This window comes from Leopardus geoffroyi, chromosome B3 (genome assembly GCF_018350155.1).
Source record: "Leopardus geoffroyi isolate Oge1 chromosome B3, O.geoffroyi_Oge1_pat1.0, whole genome shotgun sequence".
Taxonomy (NCBI): domain Eukaryota; kingdom Metazoa; phylum Chordata; class Mammalia; order Carnivora; family Felidae; genus Leopardus; species Leopardus geoffroyi.
The window spans coordinates 113,391,705-113,408,746 of NC_059337.1; the positions used below are offsets into that span (position 1 = coordinate 113,391,705).

Sequence of the window (17,042 nt, forward strand, 5' to 3'; positions counted from 1 at the left end):
TTGTCAATATTTCATCACAGTTATGGGGCACCTGGGTGGCTCGGTTGGGCGACTGACTTCGGCTCAGGTCATGATCTCACAGTTCATGAGTTCGAGCCCCGCGTCAGGCTCTGTGCTGACAGCTCAGAGCCTGGAGCCTGTTTCAGATTCTGTGTGTTCCCTCTCTTTACCCCTCCCCTGCTCACGCTCTGTGTCTCTCTGTCTCTCGATAATAAATAAACGTTAAATTAAAAAAAAAAATTTCATCACAGTTATGCTTCATATTTTGGCTATCATTCCATGTTTTCCCTTCATTCCTTATGGAACATAGTGAAGTTGATGTTGCATCTGCAAGCTTCCTTCTGTTTAAAGTGCTTTGTAGGAAGAAAAATGAGGAAATAGTTTGTCCCTGAATTCCATCAGCCTCATTCTCTATGCCTTTTTCCCTGTAAACGAGGCCTTAATTTCAAAAGTAGCTCTGCAATCTGAGTAGACTTCACAGAGGAGGGTTAGAATATGCATTTACTTATCTGGGCTTTAAAAAAAATAATAAAGGGACAGAGAGAAAGGAAAAGACGGAAGGTTTATCCATTTTAAAATACAGTATTTTGGGGGTGACTAGCTGGCTCAGTCAGTAGAGTATGTGGCCCTTGATCTCAGGATTGTGAGTTTAAGCCCCACATTGATTCAGCATTTGATGGTAGAGATGCTTTTCATCGATGAGTTTCTTTATGTTTGTGATTAATTGATTTATATATTTGGGTGCTTCCATATTTGGCACGTAAATGTTTACAATTGTTAGGTCTTCTTGGTGGATAGACCCCTTAATTATGATATACATGCCCTTCTTCATCTCTTGATACAGTCTTTTTTTAAAGTCTAGGTTGTCTGATAGAAGTATGGCTACTCCGGCTTTCTTTTGTTTACCATTAGCGTGATAGATGGTTCTCCATCCCCTTACTTTCAATCTGTAGGTGTCTTTAGGTTAGAGATGCTTTTCAAAATGAAAAGATGATGTACAGTATTTTTTTTTCCTTCATTTCCTTCTTAAATTGTTAAGAACTCTCAAAATTGCCATATCTCTTGGAAAGTTTTTATCAAACCTAACTGGCTGAAAATGAATTACTGTTATTAAAGCTTACACAAAGAAAACAGTGATAGGAAATTATAATTTTAGTTATTGGAGAGTATGCAGAATAATTATCTGTGAGATTGCTGAATTTAAGAAATTAAAACAATTTATTGACCACTGTTATGGTACAAGTCAGGATCTATTAAGAGCAGCAAAAGGTATCTTTCTGATGTATGTTTTGTGATGTTTGAAGAAATGTGTGTTTAAGAGAAAATGGGAGTTATCTGCCAACCCCACTATATTTACTTGCTGAATTATGACATCACAGAGGGCAGGAGTCAGCTCTATCAGAAGTATTGCTTTATTTAGGTTTCTTTTGCATCACACATAGCAACCAGTGGCTGCTCTATCAGTCACAGAGGGCAAGAGTCTTGGCACCTTTGTAGTTCACTTCTGGGTGATGGGCACATTTGTCCCAGGAAACAGCATCATTCATTCATTCATTTTTTTTTTTTTAATTTTTTTTTTTTTCAACGTTTATTTATTTTTGGGACAGAGAGAGACAGAGCATGAACGGGGGAGGGGCAGAGAGAGAGGGAGACACAGACTCGGAAACAGGCTCCAGGCTCCGAGCCATCAGCCCAGAGCCCGACGCGGGGCTCGAACTCACGGACCGCAAGATCGTGACCTGGCTGAAGTCGGACGCTTAACCGACTGCGCCACCCAGGCGCCCCTCATTCATTTATTTTTTAATGTTTGTTTATTTTTGAGAAAGAGTGCAAGCTGGAGAGGGTAGCGAGAGGGAGACACAGAATTCAAAGCACACTCCAGGCTCTGAGCTGTCAGCACAGAGCCTGACACAGGGCTCAAACTCATGAACCATGAGATCGTGACATGAGCCGAAGTCAGACGCTTAACTGACTGAGCCACCCAGGTGCCCCAACATAACATCATTTAAATGGCAGTTTCCTTCTGTCTGCATTGACTTGAAAAAAAAAGTTGGGAGTTCTCAGACAAGTGTGCAAAACTCTAGATTAGTCTACCATATAATTGAAATAATATGGAAGGCAGAAATAAAATATTTGAACATGAAGGCACTTTTTTCATGTAGTCCAGTGCTCTGATCTAACAGAAATAAATTGAAATGTGAGGGGTCACAATGCCTATTAGTGATGGAATATGTACTAGAAAATTCAGAGATTATTGATTATCCAATAAATATTAGCTATTATTGTGATTAGTTACTCAGTACCAGGTATGGTACTAATTGTTTTTTATAGGTTTTACCTCATTTAATGCCCACAGCATCCCTGTAAAGATACAGGTATTTTTATTTAACCCCTTCAACAGGCATTGAAACTAGAACTTAGGTCAAGTTAATTGCCCAAGCCCACTATTAATAAGTGACTAAGGACTAAATCTTATGCTTATTCCAGAAATTATGCTTTTAACAGTGTATAGTAGAACAGGTAATGTCCCACAAAGCCACTAAATATTGCATTACTGTTTATTATCAATCTAAAGAAAATAATTAGAATACCAGGATAGAAAAGTGTAACTATAGATGAATTAACGTCTTAGTAGCTGGGACGCCTAGGTGGCTCAGTTGGTTAAACATCCAACTCTTGATTTTGGCCCAGGTCATGATCTCATGGTTTGTGAGTTCGAGCCCTACATCAGGCTCTGCAGTGATAGCACGGAGCATGCTTGGGATTCTCTCTCGCTTGCTCGCTCGCTGCTCTTCCCCTCTTCGTGTGTGCTCTCTCTCTCTTTCTGTCTCAAAAGTAAATAAACCTTAAAAAAAAAAAAAAACTTGTTAGTAGCTATATAAATAATGATACTGGATTCTGAGTACAATAAAAGCATACTAAAGACATTAGTGTTTTAAATTGCCATAGGGTCTCTTTTGCCTACAGAAGACTTACAGCTTTAAGAAGACTGGGAACATGACTGAAGTCTTCATTTGTGGGGATTGGGATGGGAGGATAGGAGAGAGATGTGGTTTAAGGGGAATTTATAGGCTTAGGAAAGGAGAATGCTAAAAATCACAGGTCAGGGATACAAAACACAGAATTAGCCACTAGCCAAATGGTATTAATAATTGAAATCTATTCTTAGGGGTCCCCAGTTTTTTCCTTACAGTGAAAATCTTGTTTTTGTGTACTAGGCACTATGCTAAGCAGGGAGTTGATAATAATTAACATGACATAAAATAGCCATAGCTTGTAGTAAATGATAAAATGGAAATAAGCAGCCTTGAACACTGAAGAATAAAAAGAAATAGGATTAAGTGGTCAGGAAAGTCCTCTGGGTGGAGGCAACATGAGGCTGAGACCTGCAAGAAGAGTTGAAGCTAGGCCTATTAATTGCCAGAAGACCTTTCTATTTGGAAATCCTTGGAGGTGGAGGAAAGTGGGGGAGTGGAAAGGTGGGGAGAGGATTCAAAGAGATGAAGCTGGAGAGGTAGGTAGGACCAGGTCAAGTAGATCTCTGTAGCCACAGCAGGAAGTTTGGATATTAAATCTAGTATCATGATCTGATTTGTATTAAAAAAAAAACATTTCTTGGGTGCCTGGGTGGCTCAGTTGGTTAAGTGTCCAACTTCGGCTCAGGTCATGATCTCACAGCTCGTGATTTTGAGCCCCATGTTGAGCTCTGTGCTGACAGCTCAGAGCCTGGAGCCTGCTTCAGATTCTGTCTCCCTCTCTCTTTCTGCCCCTCCCCTGCTCGTGCTCTGTCTCTGGCTCTCTCAAAAATAAACATTAAAACATATATTTAAATAAATAAGAATAAAAAATTAAAAAATAAAAAAATAATTTTTGGGGCGCCTGGGTGACTCTGTCGGTTAAGTGGCCTACATCAGCTCAGGTCATGATCTCATGGTTTGTGACTTTGAGGTCCATGTCAGGCTTTCTTCTGTCGGTGCATAGTCCACTTCAGATCCTCTGTTCTGCTCTCTTTTTGCCCCTACCCCCACTCATGCTCACTCTCAAAAATAAATACACATAAAAAAAATCATCTGGCCGCTGTGTGGAAATTGGATTAGTAGAGCCAGTAAGGGAAGCAAGGAGACTTAGGAAACTGAAATCATTATAAAGTATGATGATGGCTTAAACTAGGATGATAGCAGTGGCAATAGAGAAAATAGATCAGGTTGTGTTCTAGAAGTAGAGATGGCAAGACCTTGTAAAGAATGCAGAGAGTAAAAGAGGAAGCAAGGATGCTTGAATAACCCACTGAGTGGATAGTGGTGCTGCTTACTAAAGGGAAGTCTGGAGGAAATAGATTTGGGGAGAAGAATGAAGAGGTCCATTTTCCAGGTTGAAGGGCATTCATGTGGACATACTGAGTACATAGAATTGAATGTATCAGTCTGTAATTCTAAGGAGAGATCTGGGCTATAGTTGTATTTACTGTGGGGAGAGCAGGTCAGGGGAGCAGTCTGTTTATATGTATTATGTGTTTGCAAGAAATTCTACAGTTTAAAAAAAAATGATTAAGGATGTTCACAGTTTTTAGAGTTGACAACTGCCTTTGTCAAATGTATTTACTTTTCTGTTAAGAAGTATAAAATGTATTCTCTAATTTTCATCTTAATTTTTTCTCTCCTTTGGAAGAGGATCTGGAATTTTATAATGCAGTAAGATTTTTATGAATACTGGGGCGCCTGGGTGACTCAATTGGTTAAGCATCCGACTTCAGCTCAGGTCATGATCTCACGGCTTGTGAGTTTGAGCCCTACATTGGGCTCTGTGCTGACAGCTCAGAGCCTGGAGTCTTCTTTGGATTCTGTGTCTCCTTCTCTCTCTGCCTCTCCCCCGTTCATGCTCTCGCTCTTGCTCTCTCTCTTGCTCTCTCTCTCTCTCTCAAGAATAAACATTTTTTAAAAATTTAAGATTTTTATGAAATTTCGGTGTATATTAGATGGACATCCCTTTTCAAGTTAGGGCAATTGCTGTGTTAAGTTTGCTGTTATGCTAAGGTTCATATTTCTGTCTCCCTTCTATTAAACAACTTCTGGATGTCCCACAGATACCCAAAACTTCTCATATAAAATATGGAAGCAGACAAAGATAATCCTTGAGTGGGCATCGGGAGGAGGAATCTAGGGTTGGAGGAGGAATTTGGAAACTGTTATAACACACTGGAAAGGCTTTTCTTGATGCTGCCCTTAATTTTACAGTGTGAGCAAGGGGTAGAGTTTAGGCCAAAGCTAAAGGAAGATAGATAGACTTTCATTCTTTTCTCTTCCACAAATAATTTTAAAACTTCAAGATAAATCTATAATAAGAAATACAGAAATAAAAATTACAAAGAAAAATTATTTTGGAGCATGGACTCCCTTAGGAAAGATGTAAATAAATTGATGAATTGTTATCTTTTTACCATATCCCCATCATTAGGACTTCGAATGTGAATAGTTTACAGGTACTATGAAAAGGCCCAGAGAAAAATGTTGGGCTGGAAGGTAATTGTATATAAACACAAGATTTTGTTTTGTTTTGAAACCAAACAATATTTTGATCATGAGATACATTGTACTGATATTGCAGCATTGTTAAACCCTGGAGTCTTCTAGAAGGGTCAGCATCTCTCCATTTTAAAAAGGCTTTGTTTTCCTTTGTATGGTAAAAAAAAAATAGCCACTAAAGGAGCTGGAGAGGAAAAATGGATGGAGATACCTTCTAGCACTGATAAGAGTTGATCGGTAGAATATATGGATAGAAGTCACATAGAGTATGACAAGGCAATGCTCAGACTTTAGCTCAACCAAATGGTCAAGCTCTGCTGTGAAAAAACTTTGTTTTTTTTTTTTTTTTTTTTGCTCTGCTCTTAATTTTAGGGTACATTGTATACAGCTCTAGATAAACTTGTCATATAAGCAAAGCATTTCCCCTCTGTACTGTTCCTCAGCCTACACAAAGAGAGGCCCCATTCCAAACCAGCTATATCTGAATGGTCAAGGGGTGACCCCAAGCAGGAGTAGAGTGAAAAGCATCTCTGGCTGATTTTGTTGGACTTTGGCAAAGGTCGTTGAACTAGATACAGCCTCCACAGTGGTCTAATTAGTTTCCCTTAGGGTAGTAGTTCCCTAAGATTTTAGGGTACATTTCTTTCTTTCTTTCTCTCTTTCATTCATTCATTCATTCATTCATTCATTCATTCATTTATTTTTAAATGCTTATTTATTTATTTTTGAGAGAGACAGTGCACAAGCGGGGGAAGGGCAGAGAAAGAGGGAGACAGAATCTGAAGCAGGCTCCAGGCTCTGAGCTGTCGGCGCAGAGCCCAACACAGGGCCCGAATCACAAACTATGAGATCATGACCTGAGCTGATGTTGGATGCTTAACCGACTGAGCCACCCAGGCACTAGGGTACATTTTAAATGGGATGTGCATAACAGTTATCCGAGGAACCTAGTTAAAATGCAGAGTCGAAGTCGGAGATGTGGCATAAGAATTTAGTATTTTGATAAACATTCTAGGCAAGTGATCTTAGCAGAACACTTTGAAAACATGCTCTGTATTGCTTTCAGAAAGCTATTTGATAAAATCGTCAGTCAGGTGACCAAATTAGTCTGATCTCCTAAATGTCTAAAATAAAAGCCTGTCGGGGCGCCTGGGTGGCGCAGTCGGTTAAGCGCCCGACTTCAGCCAGGTCACGATCTCGCGGTCCGTGAGTTCGAGCCCCGCGTCAGGCTCTGGGCTGATGGCTCAGAGCCTGGAGCCTGTTTCCGATTCTGTGTCTCCCTCTCTCTCTGCCCCTCCCCCGTTCATGCTCTGTCTCTCTCTGTCCCCAAAAAAATAAACGTTGAAAAAAAGAATTTTTTTTAAAATAAAATAAAATAAAAGCCTGATAACAAAAATCTCTCTACCTCCTTAAATAATCCCTGTGATTCCATAATTAGATTCCTAAGACTCTTTGGCTAAAAAGGCAACAATTTAAGCAGATTTTGGAAGGTTGGTTGACAGGGATAGTTGACAGGGACTTCTAGATTATCCTACATTTTATGCCAAGGTTATAAATTGTATGTATAATCTCAACTGTGTTTTGATTCAAAGTCTCAACTGTGTTTTGATTCTCTGCTACTTTTGTATAACTTTCTAAAATTTATTTTTGGTTTTACCTGGCAGAGTTTTCAAGGTGTTAAAACTCTGTTTTCACATTAACAGTAAGGCTCTTTAGGGCACTCTCTAGCTGGAATGCAGCAGAACACAGTCCAAATGAAAGAGGTCTCTTAACCATATTTAATCCAAGAGTGTGTACGTTGTGATTCCATTTGTATGAAGCAAAATACCGGGAAAACTAATCTATGCTTCTAGAAATCAGGATGATGTTTGCCCTTGGAGGACATAGAGTGGTTAGTGACCAAAAGGTACAGGAGTCAGGGCTTCTTGCGTGCTGGTGATATTCTCGTTCTTGATTTGCATGTTGGTTATACAGGTATGTTTCATTTGTGGAATTTGTGTACTATTTGAACTTACGGAGTACATCCATGAAAAGATAACCCCAAAAAAGCAGACTAGCTATGTAAGTTCTGCATTTTTAACTGGATCATTTGCTTTATTTCAGTATTGCCAGTTTTATATTGGGAGTTGGATTTTCTCATTTCCTATATATAGTAGTTAGTAAAATATTTGTCTGAAATTATAAAAATATTTAAGACACCCTCAAGCATAATTTCTGAAAGAGGCTGTTACTTTCATGAGGATTCTTGGTTATGCCTTATGGAGGGAGATGGATTAGATAGATAGAGATATATTTCTATCACTTAGAAAGTGTTTTATCACATTTCATATATCCATCATCATTGATTGAAAATACTCAATTTTGTGTTTTAGGAGCTGAAAAAAGATACTGTACTTTCATAAAACAATTCTTGAAGCAGACCAGTATTATTTTTATGATAGGTGGCCTCAATTATGGTGAGGATGTAAAAGGCAATAACAATTGGATAGAAAAGGACTCCGAATAATAAAATTCTTACGCTGTCAATTAGTTGCTTGGCTCATTGAGCTGAAACCTGAAGTTTAACCTCTATGGGGCAGAAACACTCATTGCATATAGGTGCTGGATTTCATTAGATGAAAATGGACTTCTTACAGATTTTGGAAATGCCACATGTCACTTAACAGGCTGGATGAAAATTATAATGGAAAGTTAAAGAGAATATTAATATTAATTCTTTTTACTTTATTAAAATTAAGACAACTTTGTTACATCTTACAGAGGTATATTGGCGGAAATAGTATAGGAATAACTTAGCTCTCAGTAAGATTCATGTGAATTCTTACCTACCTTTAATGCTGCAAGTGTAACACATTTTTTTGATATGCAGAAAAATTGTTAGCAAAAATTATAACCGTACAACTAGTTAAATTTCAAAGCCTACAAATAGAATACACAGGAATTTATTATAAACTTGATTTAGGTGATTTTAGCAGTTTGGGGTGTGATTGTTTATGAACCTAAACAGATCCCTTTTAAAAGAAACACTGAGAGAAGTTTAAGGCACAGTCGCACTGACAGTGTATTCAAGAAGGGTAACAGCACCAGGGAAACTGACACTCTCCTGCATAGGTGACAGATGTGGTGAGGTTTAGTCCACATTTCTAGATAGTAGTGGTTTAGAAATTACATACCTTACTGCAGAGTCATTGTTTTCAAAGGTCAGGAATAGAGGGGGAAAGGGTCTCAGTTACATTCCTTCTGCTTCTCTCAAGCCTTTGAGGCCCCTTAGCACTTCAGGCTCAGTTAGCAGCTAACAGTGCAGTCCTGTGCATACTTTTATACAGTTTTTGTTTGTTGTTTGTACTCTAGTACATGTTTGTAATCAACAGAGTGATGAACTTAACTGAAGAAAACAAGCCTGAGAAAATACTGCAGTTACTTAACTAAACCTCCCTTCTTTCAACTCATAATTGCTTTGCACTAATAAAATTGTAACATTTTGATTATATTTATGCTGAATATTTTGTGTTGCCATTTCATCATTACTGTTGTTTTGATTTTTACCCTTTTTATCTTTTAGATCCATGTGAAAGCTCATTTTGACTATGACCCCTCAGATGACCCTTATGTTCCATGTCGAGAGTTAGGTCTATCTTTTCAAAAAGGCGATATACTTCATGTCATCAGTCAAGAAGATCCAAATTGGTGGCAAGCCTATAGAGAAGGGGACGAAGATAATCAACCTCTAGCTGGGCTTGTTCCAGGTAAAAAGACAATATAGTATAAAGTACATATTTAAAAGAACATTTTGGAAAGAGCCCAAATGTCCATCGATGGATGAATGGATAAAGAAGATGTGGTATGTGTGTGTGTGTACACACACACACACACACACACACACACACACACACACACACAAAATGGAGTATTACTCGGCAATAAAAAAGAATGAAATCTTGCCATTTGCAACTATGTGGATGGAACTAGAGGGTATTATGCTAAGCGAAATTAGAGAAAGACAAATATCTTATGACTCCACTCATGTGAGGACTTTAAGACACAGAACAGATGAACAAAGGGAAGGGAAGCAAAAATAATATAAAAACAGGGAGGGGAACAAAACATAAGAGACTTAAATATGGAGAACAAACAGAGGGTTACTGGAAGGGTTGTGGGAGGGGGGAAGGGCTAAATGTGTAAGGGGCATTAAGGAATCTACTGAAATCATTGTTGTACCATATGCTAACTAACTCGGATGTAAATTTTAAAAAATTTTTTTTTAATTAAAAAAAAAATCATTTTGGGTCATCTGGGTGGCTCAGTCAGTTAAGCATCTGGCTCTTGATTTTGGCTCAGTTCATGATCTCACAGTTTGTGAGATCAAGCCCCATGTCAGGCTCTGTCACTGACAGTGTGGAGCCTGCTTGGGATTCTCTCTCTCTCCCTCTCTGCCTCACCCCTGTTCACTCTTTCTAAAAACAAATAAACTTAAAAAAATATATATTTAAAATATAAGGCTTCACAGAGAAGAACTCACTTTTTCATGTCCTTTAAAAACAGATGTAGTTACTTTTTCATGCAGTTGAGTCTATGTGTATAAAACCACAGAAGGCCACAAACCGTCTGCTTTAAAATCCAAAAGCTGAAAACAGATTTTGTCTATACTCAGTCATATTTCAAGGAATGAGGAATGGGCTTCTTATATTAACTTCAGGGGATGATGCTACACCCTTGATTCTTCACAGTAACAGACATGAGATGTTCCTCTAGAAATCCTGCGGTATTGAGCAGCCATCATGTTCTACTTAGTGCTCGTGCCAAATATCAATTTGATATCTTCTCATCATGCCAGCCTTAGCCCATAAATATTTAGAACTAGAGTATATTGACTGATTGTATTGAGTTTCTAAAAGTATAGAGATGCACCAAGGAGATTTCAGTGATATCATTTGCAAGGTTTTTTTTATAGGACAAATAAATGAACCCACCTTAGTTTGAGTTTGATGATGGTTTTGTTAGAAGACTTCTTAAGAAGTCATATTGTCTACCTTCCATTAATGTCTGCTGTCATAACAACAGTCTACATCCATATGTACTATAAAAATGTGCCATAGAAGTACATGACTATAATGCTTTTAAACATTTTAATATGTAACTGATCAAAATTATTTTGCTCCTTATTTTTTCTAAATCTGTTAACATCGGATACTTATTTTTATTTCTTTTTTACTTACTTTAAAATTTTAGTGCTCTAAAATTTTCCATCACCATAGTTACTTGTTTTTACTAGGAATGCAGTCTGTATAGCTCCTGAAGATAACCTGGTTATCTTTAATGCTTCTTGAGTGTATCAGACTCACTATTAATGGTTTTGCTTTTGTTCTTATGAAATACACTGAGTTCTGCAGATTATGCCAACATAGATGGAATTTGCTTATTGATTTCCAAGAATCCTTGGCTTGAAACAAACAAACAAAAAAAAACTAGATATAAAAATTTAAAAAGTTGAACTCTAGTCCAAGTTTTTTAAGTAAAACCACTTTTATCTTTCAAAAAAAAATACATTTGATTTTAAGGTAGATCTCTGAAAACAAGATGAAAATCAAAAACTTTGAAAGCCGCCTATATTAAAATCTTAATTCTAAGAGGAAAAACTTAGAATGAAATGTTTTTCATTTATTTGTATCATTGGTAGCTGAAAGGTGGAAGTAAAAAAATGATTAAAACATATATATGTACATATGTATATGTGAAGAAAAAGGAATTGAGAAGAATAAATGCAAGGGAATACATTGAGTAGTATCTTAAATTCAAATGGTGAATGTTCACATATAATTTTGTAAAGTGACCTCCTGGAATTAATTTATTTAATTTGAGATAATTTTAAATGATCCAGAACCAAGATCCAACGTAATACTTTCTACATAGTAAATGCTTAATGAAAGCTTTGTAAAAATTGAACTATTAAATTTTCTAACACTGGTTTATTATTTATCTTCTATTATAAGATATTATATTCTAGTAAAACATGTCCTAGGATTGGTTGATAGTGAGGCTGAAACTTAATACTTTAAACATTTGGAGGCTTATAATTATAGCTGACATACTCTCATATGATGGCAGGAAGATTTAAAAGGGAATATATTCTGCCAGCTAGACTGAGTTTCATGTCTTTGTACCCTCAGCACATAGCCTGGTGTCTTCCATATGTATCACAGATTCTTTACTACATGATCTAAAATTAAACTGATCTCATTATACATTATTAGTTATTGAGAAGAAAGAGCAGTCAATTCCATTGAAGGGAGGAAAACATAAAAAAGAGGAAATAAAATGTTATGGTTTCATAGTACTATGAAAAGAGCACTGTCTTGGAGAGTAAGAGATAGGAATTTGAATCCTAATTCTGCTCCTTTTGAGTCTTCAGTAAATCATTTAATTTCGTTGAGGTGTAGCTACCTCACCTGTAAATTCAGAAAATAATGCTTCATAAAAACATCAGTGTTATGCATAAAAATCTGTCAATTGGGGCCTGATAAGAAATCGTCACTGGGAACAAATGGTATCTACTACTATTTTAGTTTACTTTATGGTGATCCTCCCCTCAGAAAAACCTTTTCCAAATGCTACTTGTTGGTTAAATTGAAAAATTAAAAAGACTCTGTTTTGGATAAAGTTTTGTGTCAAGTAAGTACGATCTATTCTTTGGGAGTTAACCCAGTAATCTCTAGAACATATTTATATCTTATGATTGAATCCATCCAGTTATTTCTGTGTCTAATTTTTTGTTTTTTCATTTGTTTGTATATGAGAAAGGGAAATAAATAGTAACTGGTTTGATTACTAAGAACCACTGGAAAGTGGGTAGAGAGGTAAGGGCTGGAAGGTTCTTTGAAAAGCAAATAAATGTTGATCCTACTCACAGAAACCTTGAACCAAAGAATCAAACAGTTATAATGTAGCATAAATATCAGTAATTATTACTGATAACAATAATGCTGAAAAGAGGCCAGTTAATACTTTTAGTCATAAAACATTACTGTGTGCTAGAATACAGAGAGTACAACTTTTAAGTTTTGTTGAAAATTGCATGTTGAGGAAAAGAGAGTGAAAAGGAAAACTGTTTGTCACAATCCATCTCTTAGACTGAGACCACGGAGGGGAATTCACAAGAACTTTTTAAAATACGTGTCTTGGGGCGCCTGGGTGGCGCAGTCGGTTAAGCGTCCGACTTCAGCCAGGTCACGATCTTGCGGTCCGTGAGTTCGAGCCCTGCGTCAGGCTGATGGCTCAGAGCCTGGAGCCTGTTTCCGATTCTGTGTCTCCCTCTCTCTCTGCCCCTCCCCCGTTCATGCTCTGTTTCTCTCTGTCCCAAAAATAAATAAACGTTGAAAAAAAAAATTAAAAAAAAAAAATACGTGTCTTACCATTAAATAATGTACCCTCTAATTTACATTTGATCATAGTCCAACATTAGTGTTTGACATATTAGAAACATCTTATAATGGATTGTATTATTGTTGCCTGTTTGTTTCTTTTGTGGTTTATATGTTTATATTAAAAGAAGGTTACCGGGGCGCCTGGGTGGCGCAGTCGGTTAAGCGTCCGACTTCAGCCAGGTCACGATCTCGCGGTCCGTGAGTTCAAGCCCCGCGTCAGGCTCTGGGCTGATGGCTCAGAGCCTGGAGCCTATTTCCGATTCTGTGTCTCCCTCTCTCTCTGCCCCTCCCCCGTTCATGCTCTGTCTCTGTCCCAAAAATAAATAAACGGAAAAAAAAAAAAAAATTAAAAGAAGGTTACCATAACCAAAAAAAGGAATATAAGTGAAGAGTTACTTCTGGTGTTTTCCCCTTGATTAAAAAAACAAAAACCCTTCTATTCTTTTGTCTTAAATTATACTAATTTAATTATACTAATTATTTTCTTTCTGCTACTAAGGGAAAAGCTTTCAGCAGCAAAGGGAAGCTATGAAGCAAACCATAGAGGAAGATAAGGAGCCAGAAAAATCAGGTTGGACACTTAATATTTGACATTAATGAGAGGTTTCTTGGGTCTCCATCTGAACTGTTTAAATCAGTTAGAACTGTCAAGAAAGATGTATTCATGGTAAGAGTGATATGAGCAGCAAAACTGATTATCTTAGGACTCTAAATGAAGGACAAGATTTAAGTATTAAAAAGTGTCTGTGATGTGAGACTAATGGAAAATTGTAACTGTTTCCCTGAAAAATAGTTCTGTGAACAATGTAATATGTGTTTATAAATTTCAATGGAAAACTATTTCAGTTCTTCAGTTTGAAATACATAGCTTTATTCAAGGAAACAAGTACCACATTTATAGTTGTTTCTGATTGTTCAACAGGAAAACTATGGTGTGCAAAGAAGAATAAAAAGAAGAGGAAAAAGGTTTTATATAATGCAAATAAAAATGATGGTGAGTTCTCCTCTAAGATATAGCTGGATTTACATCTCAAAGAGGTCTATATCTAACACTTGAAAGAAATTAAACTGCTATTTTTAGGGAGTTATACTATTAGTCCTATTTTGCTTCTTAATGTAACATGTGGTTAAGAAAGTCGTTTAGCAGAAATTATTTTCTTTTGGAATCCTATGAGTAATGCAGTGTTTTGAGTTTAGAGAAAAACTGGCATAAAAATTAAAGTACAATTTAGCATTATGTAGTGTTTGATAGATTCCTGTTTTTCCTACTTAAATTCTTTGCAAAATTAATACATGCCTCCAAATTAGTATTTTGTTTACAGTAACTCATGTCACCAAGACAATCCTTCCACAGAGCCTGCTACCTGTTGGCTGAGTCAGGCACAAAAGGAGAGTGTTTTTGTTTTGTTTTATTACTAAGATTTAAAAAAAAAAAATTTAAGTGTAGCTTCTCTACACATCAAAGGCTCTAGTAACACAGGGTTTGTGTTCACAAGTGACAGCAGTCTGCTGGACCTGAGTGATGGCTGTTGACTATTAGGCACCAACTACCTTAGTTCGGCAGTTTCCACATTCAGTTTTTATAAACCCAACCTCATTTACTGCTTTTCATTACCTTCTTCATTGGTCCTTAACATTTATTAGAATTTTCTCCCCCTGCTTTGCTTCATGTCAGAAACAAGCCAAATAATAAAGCAAAGGCACTCCTTAACTTCTTATACAATTTATAAGGCTTATTATTCTCTCAATATCTTGAGTTGTTTTTTTTTTTTTTAGGTAGCACAAATTAAACACAAAAATAAAATACTATAGGTTATTGAAAAATTCTATTTAAAAGAGATTCAGTCTACTTTAATAAAAATTTTTTTCCCAAAATAAATATCCATAATGCTAATTAAATCACTATGTAATTAAGATTTATTGAATTTTTAATCCTTTGCTCTATATTTGGGTAAGTAATATATGTTTCTGCATCTTTTGAAACATACTAAATTGGTTCAGCTCTAACAGCTATTATAGAAAACCTGCATATCTGAAGCTTACAGATTTATAAACTAAGTCTTCATAAATAAAAATGCTGCCACAGTCTGATTGTACATGTTAGAAGGAAGAACTCAGATTTTTCAGAGTGTAAAGTATTTTGGGAAAGGCAGGAATTATATTTCTACAATAATAACTATCATTTATAATAACCATTCTATTCCAGGGGTAGTAACTATATACTTTAGATACTTTCATCCATTTAGGTCTCACAATAAATTCCTTGAGATTACAGATTAACAAATTGAAGTTCAAATATTAAAAATCTGCTTTAGTTCTTAAAGCATATATAGTTGAGCTCGAATCTAGACAGTTTGGGTTCCTACTCTGCACTCTGTGCAAAGCACTGGCAAGACTAAAATGATTGCCTGACCCCGTGGAACTTACAGCCGAGTGTGACCATATATCTGATGCTCTTTCCCCGTCAGGGAGTGAGAACAGGAGTGAGAAGATAGCAGGCTGCTAGTTCTCTGCCTTTGTTCTTACCACTTGACAGCTCTGATTTCATCTGGGTTATGGTCTTTAGGAATGTTACCCCACCTTTCACAATTTATACATCTTGAATCGTGACCTCAAGTTAGTATTCCAAGTTTGGATAGCACACATATGACCTGATTTCAAGTTATATAATCACAGAAAAGTATCCCTACTTTCTCTGATAACACTAGTTGTAGCTACTATTTGTAAATGTTTGTCAGTGCCAGGTGTTGTGCTCAGCATATATATTGTGTCTGATCCTTAAACCAACCCTCTTATCTCCATTTTACAAAACTGGCAGATAATATTCTCATTAGTTTATCCCCTGGTGCCCACCCTCTGACAGAGTATTGGCTGCAAACTAGTTATTTTACATAAGAAGGAGTGTAATTATATTGTATTAAAACATTCAAACTATGAAGCATAAGGAGCAGTAAACACTTCCAGAGGATCAGTATATTGTCTGATTTATTTTCGTAGTATCCTGGGAAGTATATACTCACATTGGAAAATATTCATATAATCCTACCCAGTTATTACTATCTTGATCCAAAAGCTAAGCATTTTTAATGATAATAAAGTGTCTTCTCTCCAATTTTTTGGAAAATTTGAGTACATTTTTATTACATGGCAATAATTCTATCTGAAGGGCTTAACTTTTTCTTTTTCAAAGATTATGACAATGAAGAGATCTTAACTTATGAGGAAATGTCACTTTATCATCAGCCAGCAAATAGGAAAAGACCTATCATTCTGATTGGTCCACAGAACTGTGGCCAGAATGAATTGCGTCAGAGGCTCATGAACAAGGAAAAAGACCGCTTTGCATCTGCGGTTCCTCGTAAGTTTGGATGCATTCTCATTTTCCTGTGCTTTTCAATTTTCTATCTTAGAACCTAACTGGAGGGAAATTTTTCATCCAGTTCATCAAAAATAGTTTTGCCCAGAAAAGAGCAACTTTGTTTTAATCAAATCTTTTGAGAATATGTAACTCAAGATAGTCATTATTGAGAAATTTCCATTTTTCCTGTGGTACTAATTACTTTCTAAATGAATTTCAATTTGGGTTTCTTACGATTCCCTATTCAATATGGAATCAGCTTCTGTTTTTTAAACTGATGCAGAAGATAGAAATGTAGACCGAATGTCTGAACACAGAAGTTCTGTTTAAAGATTTTATAGTACCTAGGGGCGCCTGGGTGGCTCAGTTGGTTAAGTGTCTGACTTCGGCTCAGGTCATGATCTTGCCCTACATCGGGCTCTATGCTGACAACTCAGAGCCTGGAGCCTGCTTTGGATTCTGTGTCTCCTCTCTCTGCCCCTCCCCTACTCGTGCTCTGTCTCTCTCAAAAATGAATAAACGTTTAAAAAAAAGCTGTATCTTAAAATTAAATAGTATAAGTAAATAATAAATAGGTAAGTAAGTGAATAAAACACAGTGCCTAATCTTATGGAAATAAACTTTAGGAAAAAAATGGTAGTGTTTAAATGCAAGAAGCAATTTAAAGTGTAAGCATAAAATGTGTTACGGCAATTAAATGTAACTATTATTAAGATACTAAAACCACGTTTTTGTTCATTT

General features: G+C 36.5%; 1 protein-coding gene across 5 annotated transcripts in view; it reads left to right on the top strand.

Moving 5' to 3' along the window:
* Window positions 1-17,042, top strand: part of PALS1 (protein associated with LIN7 1, MAGUK p55 family member) — a 94,510-nt gene that overhangs the window by 65,383 nt on the left and 12,085 nt on the right. For all 5 annotated transcript variants that reach the window (XM_045451322.1, XM_045451325.1, XM_045451323.1 and 2 more), the window contains exons 8-11: window positions 9,085-9,268; window positions 13,443-13,514; window positions 13,866-13,937; window positions 16,134-16,301. In XM_045451322.1, coding sequence (XP_045307278.1) covers window positions 9,085-9,268; window positions 13,443-13,514; window positions 13,866-13,937; window positions 16,134-16,301 — 496 coding nt within the window. The remainder of the gene's footprint in view (window positions 1-9,084; window positions 9,269-13,442; window positions 13,515-13,865; window positions 13,938-16,133; window positions 16,302-17,042) is intronic.